At 43.3% G+C, this 16863-nt stretch overlaps 1 protein-coding gene across 1 annotated transcript; it reads left to right on the top strand.

The window, feature by feature from the left end:
* Nucleotides 1–8123: 8123 nt before the first annotated feature.
* On the top strand, nt 8124–16820 carry ACAT2 (acetyl-CoA acetyltransferase 2). Its single transcript, XM_059835125.1, has 9 exons — nt 8124–8172; nt 8265–8399; nt 9634–9815; nt 10678–10795; nt 11567–11710; nt 12801–12923; nt 13653–13807; nt 15858–15968; nt 16567–16820. The coding sequence occupies exons 1-9, from the start codon at nt 8124–8126 to the stop codon at nt 16732–16734; spliced, it is 1185 nt and encodes a 394-aa protein (XP_059691108.1). The 3' UTR covers nt 16735–16820.
* The last annotated feature ends 43 nt before the right edge of the window (nt 16821–16863 follow it).

Here is a 16863-nt window from a genome sequence, read left to right as displayed (position 1 = left end):
GTGCTCGGGAAATCTGCTTCCTTGATTGTTACTGGTAGTGGAAAGAATGTATTTGCTACAGAATAGATTCCAATGTACATGTGCCCGTGTGTGCGTACATATATGTATAAACACACAGATTTTCAGTGAGAACTTGAAACGTTTTGAAACCCATGCCACGCTTCCAAGTGATTTGACATGGATACCCAAAAAAGGGTAAGGATCATGTGATTAGGGACCACAAGGACAGAGGGCTTGAATTAATTCCTTTGAACACTTACCTTATTTTTAAACTGAAAAAGATACACTGTGATTACTGTTGCGGGTTTCCTGCTCCTGTCTCTGGTTTCCTCCAAAAATACCTTGCAGGTATTTGTTTTAAGCATTCAAGATACTAATTAACAGATGAAGCCGCCACAGAATATGGTAGCATGGGCAAGGCGCTGAAATACCAGAGTAGTCCTTAATATGAACATTAATATAGCAAATTGACTTGACTTCCTCATGCACAAATGTAAACATTACAATACTAAAAATATGTATAAGCCAAGTAGGACAAGAAGTAGAAACTTTTTCCATATAAAAGGGATGCAGAGCTGTACTTAAGGCTGTTTCTGTTATGTGTATTTCTATTAGCTATATAAATTGCCTAACATTTTCTCTATATCAGTGGCAATTTAAATACAAGATCTCCCAATATTTGCCCGGAGTTTGGCTATTCTTTATCACGTTCAGAAACAAGGCCTCCCTTGTGTCTTTTCAATAGTGCAGATGAAGGTCTAGGTCAGATACACTGTAAGGTGCGGGACCTTAAACCTTCCACCGGTGCCTGTTGTTTGTGTTCGTGAGCATGTGGAAAATATTCCTGCATTTTTTTTACTCCTTGTCAGCACTTAGTTATTTAAAATTTATCTTTACAAGCGTAGATTGCACTTGTGGGAAAGGTGCTAGCTGAGCAAGAGGCAGCCAAGAGACATTGAGAGGGAGGAGGAATCAGCCTGCAGAGCTTTATGTTCTGGCCTGCCTTCTTTCTGTCCCTTCAAATTAACGTGTATTCTCAGCCTACGCTTAACAATTTTTGTTTGAGAAAATAAGAGCTGCAATTTGTTAACCGGTCCTCTGATACTTTTGGGAAGAGGACATTTAATTGTAATAGTCTTCTATTCCCTTTGCACATCACCTAACGCAGCGAGAACTAACTTGGGGCTTTTTGGTGCTACTGGAATAAACACGCTGACACCTGCATCGGGTTGTGTTTACAGCATGATAACGGGAGTAAATTTGCTTTTCAAATAGGTGCTAGCATAACCCACCCCCAGCAGCATCGTTTGTCCTCAGATGAGAGGACACGTAGTGATCTGTCCAAGCACCAACAAAAAAGGAAAATTCGTATATTCATTCATCTATAATGGTAAGATGAAATAGGAACCAGATTATGAACATGTGGGCAGTACAGCTTGCTGTAATTAAACACAAGAAATAAATATGTTTAAGGTGAAAATAACCACTGCGCTTTCACGAAGTGTAGTGTTTGTATCTCTAAGAGGTCATGTGAACTGAATGGTAAAATTGTTGCAGACTCTGTCTCTTCTGCCTGGGCTTTGATGGAAAAGTGGATGGAAGAGGAGGACGGTCCGGAGGGGGCCGTGGCCTGGCGCGGGAGGAAGCCCCCGCGCTCCCACCCCACTGCCCTCCTCCTCCTGGCGCCCCTCTTGCGCCCAGGGCCGGCTCAGGGGATAGTAACGGCAGCGGTTCTCATTTTTGCTTTAAATCTGTTCGTATTGTCTCATCCGGTTTCAGGTTCCTTGAATGACAGCGTGTCGCTCGTCATCCGTGACCTGGAAGGCTTGTGCTTGTTTTCCCCTGCTCAGGTCTGGGTTTCCTTTTCGCCCCTTGGTTTGGGATGGGGTGGAAGCCAGCTGGAACAACGCAAACGCTAAGACGCTCCTAAACTTCGAGGGATGCTGTTCGTCGCCTTTTTTTTTCCCGCCTTGTTTTCCCGTTGGCAGTCTGTCACCCCTCCGCGCGGGCCGCTGGCGGGAGGCGGCAGCGGCGGCCGCGAGGGGGCGCTGCGCAGCCCCGCCCGTTCCCGGCTTTTCATGGCAGAACAGCGAGGGGCGGGAGAAACGCCGCGGCGTGGGAAACGCAGGCTTCAAGAAAAACTATTTACGAGTGTAAAAGACTCATAAAATAATAGCCTGGAGGTCAGGAAAGCTGGGAAATAGGAGAACAGTGAGATAAAGCGTTCTTAGGAAGAAACAAAAATGTTTGGAGTACTGCTATGTGCATTTCTTAGCGTTTGAAAGTACCTTAAATTATCAGGAGCTAAAGAAAGGCTCATCAGCTCTTGCAGAGGTTGTCCTTGACTTGTAAGGACATGAGACGGGGGGAAGGCAAAACGGCGCTGCATCTGCTGCTGGAGCAGAGGGGGAGCTCTTGGGGGGCACTAGAAAAGGCTGCTGTAGCCTACAGGTGTGTGGGGAAGGTAAAATGTACGCATTGCTGCACTGTGAAGAAAGTGATAACAGAGGGGTCCTTCAGGTAGCTACTAGGTAAAGATCTGGGCAGCAAAAAGCCCAAATTTGACATCCATGAACTCTCCCTCTCTTCCGGAAGTTTCCTGAATACTAGGCTGCAGGCTTCATGCTTTCTTTATATCCCCTGATATAAAGGATCTTACTCGAATTATCGCATACTCTTCTTCGATTTTTAAAGGAAGAAGTAATTAGAGCTTCTTCAGAAAGCTCTTATAAGGACTTCTCTTTTAATTACCAGTAATTTTTTATGATTATGTATATGTAAGACTCCATGAAAGCATATAAAATCAGAAGTATGATAATGTACAGCTCCACAGAGCCAATTTGATTTGCAACTCTTGTCTCCAGGATGGCAGCACTTGCGATGCTGCCGCACACCTGTGAATTGGTGTGTGCAACATAGCGGTCAGGAATTTTGTTCCTGTTATTAGGGGCTGACCACAGCAGTGAATGAACTCAAAAACCTCTCCTGAAGACATCCCCTGACTGGCAATCAATCAAGATACAATTACAGCCAAATGGTGACTCGAGTTGAATTCAGTTTTGGGATGCTTGATAAATACTGCAAGCTTGCATTTGAAGTACAGGTGTGCATAGAGTTGCTAAGGATATAAAGGATATATTTACTATGTATAAGGATATATTTACTATACCTTTTTTTAAGCCATAGAAAGGCCATGATGGTTTTAATAATGCAAAGGTTTTTCTGTCTGAGGGGAAGACAGCATTTTTTTATTAAACACTGATTAGATTATGAGCTTTCCCTGACACAAATAGATTCAAGGGAAACTCAGATTGCTCTTAACACAGCCAAGAACATTTTTTGCCTATCAGGAACTTGATTTCCAAGGACCCAATCAGTCAGGTTGGCATCTGAGGTTGAGGAATTTTAGAAAATATAAATCTCATCCTCACTGGGAAAACAGTTTGCTCTTTGAGGCATACCTTATGTGCTGAACTTATCCGTAGACAACTGAGTGTCAGTCCACTGGTAAGAAAACCTGGAAAAAGAAAGAATTGTCTTTATAGACTTGAGAAAGGTACTAAAGGTGCTCAGGAAGCCTTAGTGCCTTACATATCCTGACACAATGTGACAGTATGTGGAGAAAGGGAAAGGCTTCCTCAGATCTTTCCCAAGTGAAAAAGGCTCTGGTTTTCATCAAGTGATGCTTGTTCAGCTTACTTGTTTTGGTAGCTGATTTAAATTTTTTTAAGGAGAAAAAAAGTGTGACTTTGCTGTCCCCTTGTCAAAGAGCAAAATGCTGGCTTTTGCTTAGACCAACTAAAGAACAATTCTGTTCCCCATCAGGAATAAACATAATTTCAAACACAGACAAAGCACAGAAAACCTGTATCTAAAGGGCGAATGCCTCCTAAATGCTTTCAGATGAGAACTGTGGATCCCAAAATATCAAGGATTATGAGGTGTCTTACATAATTACTGCGACAAGGTTTGACTCCTATCTTTGAAGACATCAGTTTTAGTGTACACTCCTGCAAAAGTAGTTAAGTGTGTTCCATGCTGCTGGCAAAAAATAAAAAAAAAACAAGAGAGAAATAAGGACGAGTAGGATACTCTTACCACTATTAGTAACAGAAGTCCCAAATGTTGGCCAATTACTTGACATTAAATTTAAGTATCATAAGTATCATATCCTACAGCAAAGGGCCAGTTCCATGAAATATGAAGATGGATCACTTCTGCTTCAAACTTACATCTTGATCATAGGAACACATTGGCATTTGCTTATTTCATTGCTGTGAGTGTTCCCACACAGCTGGTGATCAACTGAACACCAATGAAGACGTGAATAATGTTGTATCTCCACGAGCGACCGGAGGATCACGCCAGTTTCTTCTGGTTGTACAGTATGCAAGGCAACATCAGTGGGCGAGGAGAGGAGCCACATCTCCTCCCCTGAGGAATCCTATCTGCATTTTTTTCTCTAAGGATCCCAACAAAGCAGATATTAGTACCATTATTTCTGTATAAGATTTTAAAGACTGGAGAATTTCCTATTACACGGAAGTTGTAAAATTAAGGGGTTTTTAAAATTATAGAATGATCTCCTGTCAAGATTTATGAATTTAAAGTAATTGTTCTTTGCAATTTTTTTGCCTATAAAAGGTGCGGCGTAATTTTTATCAAACTCACATCCCCAACAAAAGCATTTTTGTAAATATTTACCGACCAAGTGTCAGATTTATGGTAAAACGCAAGGGTTTCACATTTTGGTAACAACAGTGATCTCTGTAAAGTTTAAATTTAGAAACCACTTTTTAGCAGAAGAGTAAATTAGTGAACTCTGAAATGCCCTAAATTTTAGCCTATTTCTAAAAAAACTGAGCCACGATTACCAAATGAAAATGCCAAAATCTTTGCACTTTGAGTATTTCACACAAGTCACAAGGCCATTTCATTGTGTTCATAGAAAGATAATAAACAAACTTTGCGCAATGTAGCCTTACTCTTTTACTGATAGCAAGTAAGCACTCTGTTCTGAATTGACGTTCTAATTTTTACTGACTGACTTAATTTCCCAGAGCTTAGTTTTCCAAGAAATGGTAAAAGGTACCAGCATAGGGCAGTAGTTGGCTATTGAGTATTATGCTGCTCATTAACTACAGTGAATTTAAAAGCACAGCTGCCTAGTCATGTTTAATAGTATTTTTTCTACATTTCAATAACTTAACATTGATCTGTATCATCCATCTTTCATAATTATTTGCCTTTGTGCAATTGCTATGTTATTTTGTTCCTTTACATGTCCCTTTTGTGCATTTGGATCTCAACCCTGGACACCATCCAAGCAGAGTTAAATAGGGTACTGCAAGTCTGATAAAGATACCAAGATAAAACTCATTAATCTCTGTCATGTCACGGTAGCCCAACATTGCAGCCTGGTCCATCACTTGTGTTGAGTTGCACAACAGTTCTGCTTTTTGGGGCTGAGAGCAAAGGTGCAGCAGGTGGGCTCATTGGGCTGAGCTGGCCTGAAGTCCCTGGGCCCACTTCACATTCCAACTTTTTCCGCCTGTTAGTGGATTAAAGGTGAAGCGTGGGGAGGGCAGGGGCTGAAGCCTCACTTTATGTTCTATTAAATGTTTATAGTGATACACGTAGTTTTAAATACAAGGGAATCCTGTCTGTAAGTCTCACTTCAGGTGTATTGTCGTTTTTGGACTTTGCATACCTGCTAACATTTAGTGTTAGTCTGAGCTCATCTTACATTATTGATTTTGTATTTGCATTGATGACCTTAAGTTGTAATCAGTCGAATATTACATTAAAAATGATGTATTGGTATCAGTGCAGTTGATAAACTAGGTTACTTGGTGCTGCCCTCATACATCTGTGTTACTCATTCTCTATGTAATTTTGAAAAGGTGCAGAGGCTGCATTCAGTCACATAGGGTTGCTCAGGAACTGTACAATATTATTCTAAAATAATCACTCTGCGTTGCTTAAAATCATATATTCCTGAGCTTTGCTTATACGGTAGATCTACTGATTGCTTACTGATGAGTCTTTTGAAAAGACACCAAACGTTTTACCCATCCAGATTTAATCTAAGGTCTTTGTTAGTGTTATCAGCTGCCCTGAGTGCACAGCATCATTAAAGAAAAGCTGTAGCACATGCCGGTTGCCAATTAATGCATCCTTAGGAGACTGGTAGATTGGTCCACCTAAGCATTTGGTTGCCACGGGATTTTCCAGAGATTTCCTTTCCTGAAGATATCTGAGGGGATTCTTCTCTTGCCAAAAGCTGGAAACCCCAAAGTAACTGAAGAAATCTTATGACACACAGTTCCCTCCTTTGGCCTTATCCTTCAGTCAGGCTGAAATATCTAAAAGGAGAAACCTATTTTGAGTGTTGGAATTACTCTGACCAGCACGGTTTAACAAAGTTGTTGGTGAAATCTAGGCTAACAGTCTTGCCTTCCATAGCTGAAGTGGGGTTTTTTCCTATCTAGTAATGCTGTCGCTTTTTACATTGTAAAGCAAGAACAGTGACTGATGACAGCCAGAGGAATCCAGTTCAGGTATTGTATTGCTCCTGTTGCTCACTGTTTCCACACAGAGGGTTCAGATGCATTTTATGCATGCAGATTTAGTACCACCGAGTTCAGATTAGCCAACATGCAGAATGTGATCACAGGTGTGTTGCTGCATCCACTGTCATATATGTTTGTCAGTGTTTGTCATCTCACAATATGTGCTTTTCTAGGACTTCATTTATCCTTTCTTTTTTCCCCAAAAAACCCCACCAAATTTGACTATGCTGATAAAAAATATATTCCCCCAACTTTGCTGATACTCCAGCAAAGGTAGGAGCGACAGAATATCATCTAACCATCTTCTTGGCCTTCAGTTACAACTTCAGCGCAGTGCTTTGGCTGGCACGTCCATTAGGTTGAGTACCTGTTCTGCGAACGAGTCAGCGTAGGATGCGGCACAGGAAGGAATAAGGACTGAAGGTCTAGGCGGTGGGATGGACAAGTGATTTCAGCCCATCTATCCATTTATTTTTTTTACTGCTGTTACTGTCTTTGACTTACTGGTTCTTCCCTTTACTCTGTCCCTTATTCCTCCAAATGTTGTAATACTGTTGCTCCCCACCCCACACCTCTAGGCTTCCCGGCCACATTTCCCCACAGAGGAACGTTTCTGCCTGCCTGCTGTGCCAAGGGTTGCGGCCATGGCCGCTGCCGCCTCCTCTCCTTCCAGCCTCTGCCTCCCTGGCTGCCAGGGAGCTCCTGCTCCCAGCACCGGGTCTCTCCCGGCTGCCCAGGCTTTCTCCCTGCAGCATTTGCCTCCCACGGAGGCAGCCTGGGAGCAGCCAGCCCCGGGCTTGCCTCCTCCGCAGGTCAGAGGGAACGGCTCTTGGGCCAGCGGCCTAGCGCTGCCTACGCTAAAAAAGAAAAGTAAAGGTTAGGCTTCTGTGAAATTAAAAAACAACAAAAAAAAGTGTGTTGGGCGTTGGCAATCTCTGGGTGTCAGTAACCATTGCTGAGCAGGTCAAACAGTGATAGGCAATTTTGTATAGTTAGATTTAAATGATTATTCTCTTGGGGTTTTTTCTGCTCACAGAGATCCTAGGAAATAAGCAAACTGGCTGTATGCCATATATATATAACAGAGCATTCGAGCCGCATGTTTTACTTTATCAAGAAGCAAACGGCGTGTTAGCAAGAGGCGGCAAAAGGCGCTGGACAGACCCCGGCCGTGTTGGCGGGACGGGGCAGAGGGAGGTGACTGGAAGCCCCCCGAAGTGCGCAGCAGCCGCGGGCCCGGCAGGCGGAGGCGCCACGGCTGTTCTCCGCCCCACCGCCTCCGGGCGGCAGCTGGCGGAGGACGCCCTCACCCCATCGCCATCCGGGAGCACGGGCGGGCCCCGCCACCGGGCGGCCTCCCCGCCCTCCCCAGGGCCGGGCCACGAATCACGCGTGCGGGCTCCCGCTCCCGGCAGCGGCCTGCCCCGCCCGGCGGCGGGCGAGGGGCGGGACCGGCAACACGCGAGGGGCGGCCCCGGCGCCGGGTGCGCTCTCGCTCCGGCCGCGGCCGCCGCTCCCGCTGCCCACCGCTGCTCCGCGCCCGCCGCCGCCATGAGCGCCGACCCCGTCGTCTTTGTCTCCGCCGCCAGGACCGCCGTCGGTGAGGGGCCGGGCCGGGCCGGGCGGCGGGTGTCCGTCCGCGTCCCCCGCCCCCGGGCCGGTGCTGAGCTCTCTCCCTCTCTGTTCACCCAGGCTCCTTCAACGGCGGCCTGTCGGCGCTGCCGGCGCACGAGCTGGGGGCCGCCGTCATCCGGGAGGTGCTGCGGCGGGCAGGGCTGGCCCCCGAGGAGGTGTCGGAGGTGATCCTGGGGCAGGTCCTCACCGCAGGTACGCGGGCGGCGGAGGTGCCTCTTCCCGCGGGCGGCTGGTGCTGGCCGGGCTCTTCCTCTCTGCGGCCCATCCCGCCTTAGTTGCCGCACCGGGGCAGCTCAGGTTTCACGTTTCAGAACGTTATTCCTTGCCGTTAAGAACGTGGTTCTCTAACGAAAGGCTTGAGCGGCGTCCTGGCCGCTTCCCCGTGCGTTCTGGGTGACCAACCCGTTGCCGGGTTTTTGGAAAAGATGTGGTGGGGGGATAGTTTGGGTTTTTTTAAATCCCCAAAGTAGCTAACAGTGTATGTGTGAAAGTCAGTTTGTTTTCTCTGTTGCAGCATCCCTTTTCTCGCGTTGGCCATCTCCTCTTGTAAATTCAACATCATAAGTAATGATAACTCTGAGACTTTAAGAGCAAGGCCGGCATTTGCATCTGTCTGCAAGACCGACCTGCAGCATCTGTGATGCCACTTACTTGGAGCCAAATACTTTGATTTAACAAAAATGCGGCTGATTGATAGGGAATTGTTTGTTTTGAAATGGTCTCCTGCTTTTTCCAGGGTAATGTTTAATCAGCAGAGTCATAGGGCAGCTTTGTATTTTGAAGACAGAGGAAGAAAATAAATAAATAATTTTGTCGTACTTAAAGCTGATCCAGATTCCCGTATATTTTTAGCTCGCTGAATGATGTGTTCTCCTTACCCATTTCTTTGCATACAAAGAGCTGGCATTACTTTGGCCCGGGGAGGTGCAGATGAAGAACGTTTTCTTTGAATATACTGCTCATATTCTCTCCGTCAGGATTATAGCAAAGAATGGAAGGTTTCGTGACTGTCTGTGCATAATTGTGCTTTTGGTTTCCATGGGAACTTTCCCTAAAAGTTATCTGTTGGTGATGTACAGGAGATGTCAAAAAGAAACCCTTCAGCAAGTAGCAATTGAAATGAACTCTCATCTTACACGTGTATAACAGGCTAGTGCGAATTTGAAGTTGGTGTTTCTTCTGACCTGCCATCAAAAGCAGAGTTGCAGATGTAAAACTATCAGTAGCAAGTCCCTGATCTTGCAGATATTTTATTGATTGACAGTATAAATGAGAGGGGTAACTGAGCTCCTGCCTCTGCCTACCAATTGAAAATAGGAGCGAGCTCAAAATTTTGGTGGCATCAGGGTACCTGTCGTGAAAAGTGACGAGGCCAACGTTTGTTTTTTAAGAACGGGCAAAGGAAAAATGCTGCCTCTTCCTGCAGGTGCCGGTCAGAACCCTGTCCGGCAGGCAAGTGTTGCTGCGGGAATCCCTTACTCTGTGCCCGCCTGGAGCTGCCAGATGATCTGCGGGTCTGGCTTGAAAGCAGTGTGTCTGGCTGCTCAGTCCATACTGACGGGAGACTCCAGTATCGTGGTCGCAGGAGGCATGGAAAGTATGAGCAAGGTAAAGCAAATGAGTGCACTCGTGTTGCATTGACTTACTTCAAGCAAACAGCATTAAGTTTTGTTGAAGCCTTGTATTTCTAGGCTAACGCTCTAGAGGCAGATTGAAAGAGTAGCTTCAGTTTCTGCGCTTGGCAATGAATTTACACATGCAACAATTGACTTCAGTAGCTTTTTTTTCTTAAAAAAAAAAAAAGACATACTGTAGCTACTGAAAAGGTGTGATGCAAACACATACCACATTTAAAATCCCATTTTAATTTCCATCTAGCCCTATTGTGGTGAATGATTGGCTTGTGACAGCTGGCAATAGACAGTTTTTTTTCTGTTGCAAAAAGCTCAGAGAAGGAGTAACTGGAAAAGTTACTGTTCACCAAACAACTTAAGCTTGGAAAGCAAGCAAAGGGTTTTAATTTCAAGGTGTTCAGCCCAAAGCTGTATTGAGGAATGGCGCTGGGCTGGTGATCTGATCCCTAACAAGGGAGTGGCCTCTTCTGCCGGGGCTTGCTAGCTGCCCACTCTGAGAGTGATATTGGCCGTGGCTGGCAGTGGAGTACCACCTAGAGCAGACTGGTAGGATGGGCGACCCACAGCTGTATGGCCCCAGGTATGATTGATTCAATCTGTGGAGAGAAAACATTTGGTGCTTGCTGATCTGCTGCCTGGGAAATCCATAGGCCAAACAGAGCGTGCCAGCTGGCAGACTCTGGAGGGAGAGACAGAGCGGGCAGCCAGGGAGACTGCTGAGATTTGGGGTAGTTACTGGCAGCCACAAGGTAGGGGGTCTGTCTCTTCAGCTGTCTGGCTGTATTGTGCACTGGAGATATAAAACATATAACTCCTTTCTAAATACCTTCTTGCAGGCTCCTCATGTCATTCACATGCGAGCTGGGGTGAAAATGGGAGAGGCTTCCTTGCAGGACACTATAATCCTTGATGGACTTACAGATGCTTTTTATCAGTATCATATGGGTATAACAGGTAAGTGGTGACGGTCCAGAAAATGAAATGGTTAACTGGGGACGGGGGAAGAATTCACTGATAGGAAATTTCAGAAATATGAAGTTTCAAATAAGATGTTTCAAGCTGTCCTTAAATTGTAGTCATAAAAAAGAAAGAAATCCCTAATACTGGAAGGTATTAAAGGCATTTTCTGCTTTGTTTGTAAAGCTACTGTTTCGGGTTTTTTTGTCTGAGCTAATCTAACTGCATCTCTTTTGCATCTGAGCAATTTAATTTCAGGAAAAATAAACCAAATAATCGATGTATGTAACTGAAGCATTCAGCAGCACAGATTTAGAGTGGGGGGAATTACGTAAAGTGTGCTGTGGATACATGTGGTTCTGCAACTTCAGGTTATTCCACCCTGGATGGGATAGCCAGCCAACTGCTTTTTCAGATACTGCTTATGAAACAGAGTAACTTCAGAACTGTTCCCTCCTTGGAAGTAGCTGTAGAGACATCTGAGCATAGTAGTTCAGAGAAGCAATAAACTAGAAAAGCTTGTTTGCATTTGTATTTAACTTCATACACCATCTGGGAGGAGATCCCACACAGAAATTTTCACCCTCGAAACAAAATATAGTAGAGAATCATGAGCAACCAAAACAAGGAAATCGGAATGACAACTGTTCAACAAGCTTAGCTGTTTGCTACTACAGCAAACATTAATGGCTACCTTTGTGCTTACAATTTTACAACTTAAAATTTTAGCATTTCCTAATGGCAATTTGCATTTTGTTTCTATTTCAGCTGAAAATGTGGCCAATCAGTGGCAAGTCAGCAGAGGGGAACAAGACCAACTTGCTGTACAGTCACAAAACAGGGCAGAGGCAGCACAGAAAGCTGGCTATTTTACAAAAGAAATTGTTCCTGTTCTTGTACCTTCTAAAAAAGGTAGGTGTGAATGGATAATGAGGGCTGATTTCAAAGAAAAATCTCTTTTCTGCTATGTCTCCTATGATTAGTGGATGGTTTCCTAGTTACACAGCCTTTTCTGTAAGCTGTTCTGTAAGCGTGTAGCCTGTTGCTTTCTTTTTCAACTTCCAGTTGTTACTTTTTGAAATAAGAGAGAAACAATGCAAACGTGGAATATCTAAATGTAGCTCTCTGCAAGTACTACTACTATCTGTTTTATTGGAGATGTAATTACTACCCAGGCAAACCGCTAACATAGGCTTGGATATGGTACCAAAACCAGTATTTTTTGTTTCGTTAAGACTCCTGCTGCACCAAACTTAAAACAGTCATGTTGATCTGGCAAACCTTTCCCACCTAGTAAAATACACAGTGACAATAATTAGGGTTACTAGTTAATTAACTAGGTGAGGTTACATATATTAGGTATGTTTTTCTTTAGGTCTGTTAGGGATATGAACAGATCTATTATGGTGCTTGAGCCAAAGTTCTGTTTCTAGAGCAGGGGAATTCCCCCAGCTCCTTGTGGGGTGGATCCAGAAACTGAATTTTCCAAAGAGAAATCAAGAATCAGTTGTTCAACATTTGCATTGAATAGACCCTGTGGGAAAAGTTCTGGCATTGGGCCGGTTACAAACTAATGAAGGGCTTTCCTGATACCAGTTTAAATAATAATATTTAATGACACTTGACTACTCTTTGCAATGAGATTCCTACAAGTATCATTTGGAAGGAGCGCATTCTCCTTGGAAGAGAAGCTATTGGCTTAGGAACAGCAAGAATGAGATCTGCTTTTGTACAGCTAGACAGTATTGGAGTTGTTAGTGTTTGTTTTGAGAAACCCAGCTATCTGTCCTGCCTGAAGCAGCTGGAGGGAGCTTTAACAACTTGCACTGAGTTGGAAGTTGTCTCTGACAGAAGAATGGCATGTTGGTTAAAAGGAATATGGTGCATATTCCCGATCAGCCTGTTGTTTGTGCCAGCTTTCTGTTAGAGAGGTGGGGGTGTGTGTGTGTGGGTGTGGGGGTGTGATTAGACCCTCCTGTGAATATAATGTTCTGTTTTGCAGGTCCTATAGAAGTTAAAACAGATGAACACCCTCGACATGGGAGCAACTTGGAAACAATGGCAAAGTTAAAGCCCTGTTTCCTGACAGATGGAACTGGGACAGTAACAGCAGCTAATGCTTCAGGTTGGTCTGTCTGGCTAAAACTGAAATGGAAAAGAGCAGTAGCTGCTCGTGGCTCTGCAAGGGGTTAGGCTGCTGTGTGGTTACTGCTGAAAATATTTTGCAGAAAACAGCAGTGTGTTTGACAGCATAGGTAGAACTCGAATATAACTCTGATGGAGGACTTCTTTACAGATGAGTTGGATTTTTTTGCTTGCTTTCTATGAAGCAATACAAGTGTTTGGACAATAACAGCACTATTTGATAGGCTGAAACAAATAGAAACTACATCCTCTCTTTTTAAAACTAGCTGTCTAGTGGTTTCTAATACTGCACGTCTGGGCAAAAGAAAGCTTAACAATTCATGTTTGAAAATGTTACTCCTGTGGGACTAACTCTTCTGCCACAGGCAGCTTTGAAACTTCTTCCTTGGTCCTTATGCTGCCTCTTCCAAAGTCTACCTAGTAAATCTGATGTGCTCCTTTTTGAGATTGTGCCTCAATTCTTCCACCTGCTGCTTTCCAAATAGAAATCACAAACATGTCACATTTACAGCAGTATAGATATGTTACTCATTTTAAGTGTTTGTGTCAGAGGTCAGACTTGGCTGATCTGAACAATACTGACCTCAACCAATAAAAAATTTGTGAATTTTGTTTTGTCTAGATTGTGAAATTATGCAAGCAGGAAAAGGTGGTACAGTAAAAACCATAAACTCCAACAAATACCTGTAAGTTCTTTGTCATTCCACAGGTATAAATGATGGAGCTGCAGCTGTAATTCTAATGAAGAAATCAGAAGCTGCTAGGAGAGGTCTTATGCCTTTGGCTCAGATTGTATCTTGGGCTCAGACAGGTATAGATCCATCCATAATGGGAGTAGGGCCCATTTCAGCAATAAAGCAAGCTGTAAGTAATTATCTATCTATGTATCTATTATTTAAAAACTCTTGCTTGTAATCGCTTCTCATTTTCTGGCCATGTCTTGGTTTCCCTGTATTCTAAGGAAAACTTAGTAGAAAAAATAAACTAAGTGAAAACAAGACTTAAAATAGTGGAGAGTATGTAAGATTAAGATGTCTCGTGCTACCAGGCTAGTGCCTACTCTCTGGGGGGAAAAAAGTAACAAATACATAGGTGTATGAATGGCATTCAGAACATCAATGAGTCAGGTTTGTGGAAGGCCACCTAGATAACCTAGGAGTCTAAAGATCAAATTTCATGGATGTGTATACTAACCTAATTTGGGGGTGACTTACTTGGTCCTGCCACGATAAGGCTCTGGTGCTGGCCAGGTTAACTTTCAGATTGCTGCCTGATTGTATTTGCAATAATACGACACTGAGAGCAGGGCCAGTCAGCGCGTCTGCATTAGCAAATGTGATGGTGCCCTTTGTGCTTCAGTTTGCCCTGCGAAAGGGAAGGAGCATGCCAGTTGGATTCTTTTCAGATGAAACTGAACAAGAAGGTGCACTCCAGAACCACGTTTAACGTGCTCAAAACATTATTGCACCCACTGATGCGCTCTGTGTTCAGTCCACAGGACAGGATTCTTAGATAAAATGCCAAGTGAGCAGCTCCTCTGGTGGTACCACACTGCTAATACAGACGTAGCCCATGGCAACCCCAGCTGATTATTTGCTAAAACTGAGCTATGAAACTGAGCATGAAAAGAGCTCTTGTCCAGCTGGTAAGGGTAGACTTGCTTTAGTATTCCTTCTTAGTTTTATGTATACTGTGTAAAGGCCTTATTTTGTTCATCTCTGAAATGTTCCGGCAATGCAGAATCCTAACTTGAACTCACCCAAGCTCTGTGGCTTTTAATGGGAAAATCACAACTGTAATACCAAAGCTTTTTCTTATCAGATCTGAAACTGTTCTTTTAAATCAAGAATGCTATAAATGTATATACAGTACACATTTTTAGTTTAAATTGTAGAACAGACAAGCTGTATTTAACAGTACCTATAATTTTATAGGTACTCTGAAAAAGGGCACACTACTTAATGTAAACTTTGTAATGTGTGTTATCAAACACTTCACATCCTCCATATATTATCAGTTTATCCCTTCAGAATTTCATAGTAGCACTTTGTAGTGAGAGAATGACTAGGCCATGCATTTTCGTGTTACAACAACATAGGAAATCTTACAAGACTTTTCCCAGAAGGTGAACAGTTTCCATACTGCCTCTGTAATATCTAGTAGAAAGAGGCCCTCCTCCTTGACTATAGTTTTGGAGATGCACCTGTCTGGCTAGCTGGTTGTGAAACACCATTGCTGCAGATGATTCTGCTGATAAAGCATTGCTGTTAGAAACAAAGTGAGTGGAAGTAAAAACATAAATATGTGAAACATGCCAAAGCCTGTACCCAGGGAGGCAGTTGCACCACAGGAGTTTCTCAAGCGAAAACATTAGCCAAACCATCTTCCAAAATAGCCGCCTGTGAAAAGCTTCAAGTGGCAACATCAATTTAAAGGCAGGAGAGACTGGACAAATTACACTTGACACCCATCACTAATGGTCATTTCACTATTTCCTGTGTAAAAATCTGTATTAAGTGGATAATCTGTAATGGAATCAGACTTACGTCCTGAAACACTTGCTTTTAATCTGTTAAAACCTGCTTTTGAAAACAGTGCTTGTTCTATTAAGGGCACCACATAGTTTGATTCCCACAATTGCACTACCACCAGTATGTGTGTAAAATTAGCCAAGATTTTTTAAGAGCAGCCAGTGCATTACAGCACATCGTACTGACTTTTGCTGACACTGACATTTTGTCTGTTCGTCTTCAAGAATTTTGTCATCAAACCTGTCTATTAAAAAAATCTGTTTCCTTCAACTTTTTAGAAGTGGTGGCTTCAAGTCACCCAATTTAAGTCTTATGAATAGCTTCCTCTGGTGCTGAGGAAAACCTGAAAGATAATAAAGCCTCAATTTATTTTGTTTTCTCAGATTGACAAAGCCAGCTGGAATCTGGAACAAGTTGACCTGTTTGAAATTAATGAAGCCTTTGCATCGCTATCTGTTGCAATAGCAAAAGAACTGAAAGTAAATCCAGAAAAGGTAATAAGTGTATTTGAGGCTGTCATTAGTTTGCCTCCTGTAACTCAAAGTTGTTCCATTCTGTGCATCTGGATTGTGTTCCAAAGAGGCGAGAACAGTCCTTTTGCAATCACTTCGCCATAACCAAAAGGATGGGAACCCCAGTAGGCATTTCCTTGCACTATTCTGTAGGCATGCTTTGCTAGCAGGCATGTTGTTTCCCAGCTGAAGAGGCTACAACTGTGTTACAGAGGATTTGTGTGCCATTCCAGAGAACTGCTTGAGCATACTTGTTATTAACTTCAGAATTTGAACTTGCTGCTGGAAGTATATTTGCCACTGTATTCTTCCCATGATGAAAAAAAGTGCAGGCATTACTCTCCCCTCCCTAAATTCACCTCAATTATGAATTATCTTCAGATTAAAGATGGGCCCCTTTCAAAAGAAATACTAATTATAACAGCTGTTGTATTCATGTTCAACTTCTCCTTGAAAGGGTGGTAGCAGTTTCAGGCTTACTGTCAATTAAGGACTATATCCAGTGAAATCATTAATGTTGAAACTCAGCTAAGCTACTTAAGCAATTTCTTAACTGGACCTTCTGTATTTTTTTTTCTAGATTAATATCCAAGGTGGAGCTATTGCTCTTGGCCACCCTCTTGGCGCCTCTGGTTGTCGTATCCTTGTTACTCTTCTACATGCATTGGAACGAACAGGTGGAAAACGTGGTGTTGCTGCTCTCTGTATAGGAGGAGGAATGGGAATAGCCATGTGTGTTGAGAGATGAATGTGAACGAATGAATAGCTACTGTTAACTAGCTTTGAAACAGTTTACTAATAAACTTCTAATCATGGAGCTTACATTTGTTTTGCCTAAAATTAAAGAAGCTGACTCCATTACTTTGTGCCATTCAAT

Source organism: Gavia stellata, chromosome 2 (assembly GCF_030936135.1).
Source record: "Gavia stellata isolate bGavSte3 chromosome 2, bGavSte3.hap2, whole genome shotgun sequence".
Taxonomy (NCBI): Eukaryota; Metazoa; Chordata; class Aves; order Gaviiformes; family Gaviidae; genus Gavia; species Gavia stellata.
The sequence above is the reverse complement of the archived record's forward strand: the minus strand, read 5'-3'. Positions and strand labels throughout refer to the sequence as shown.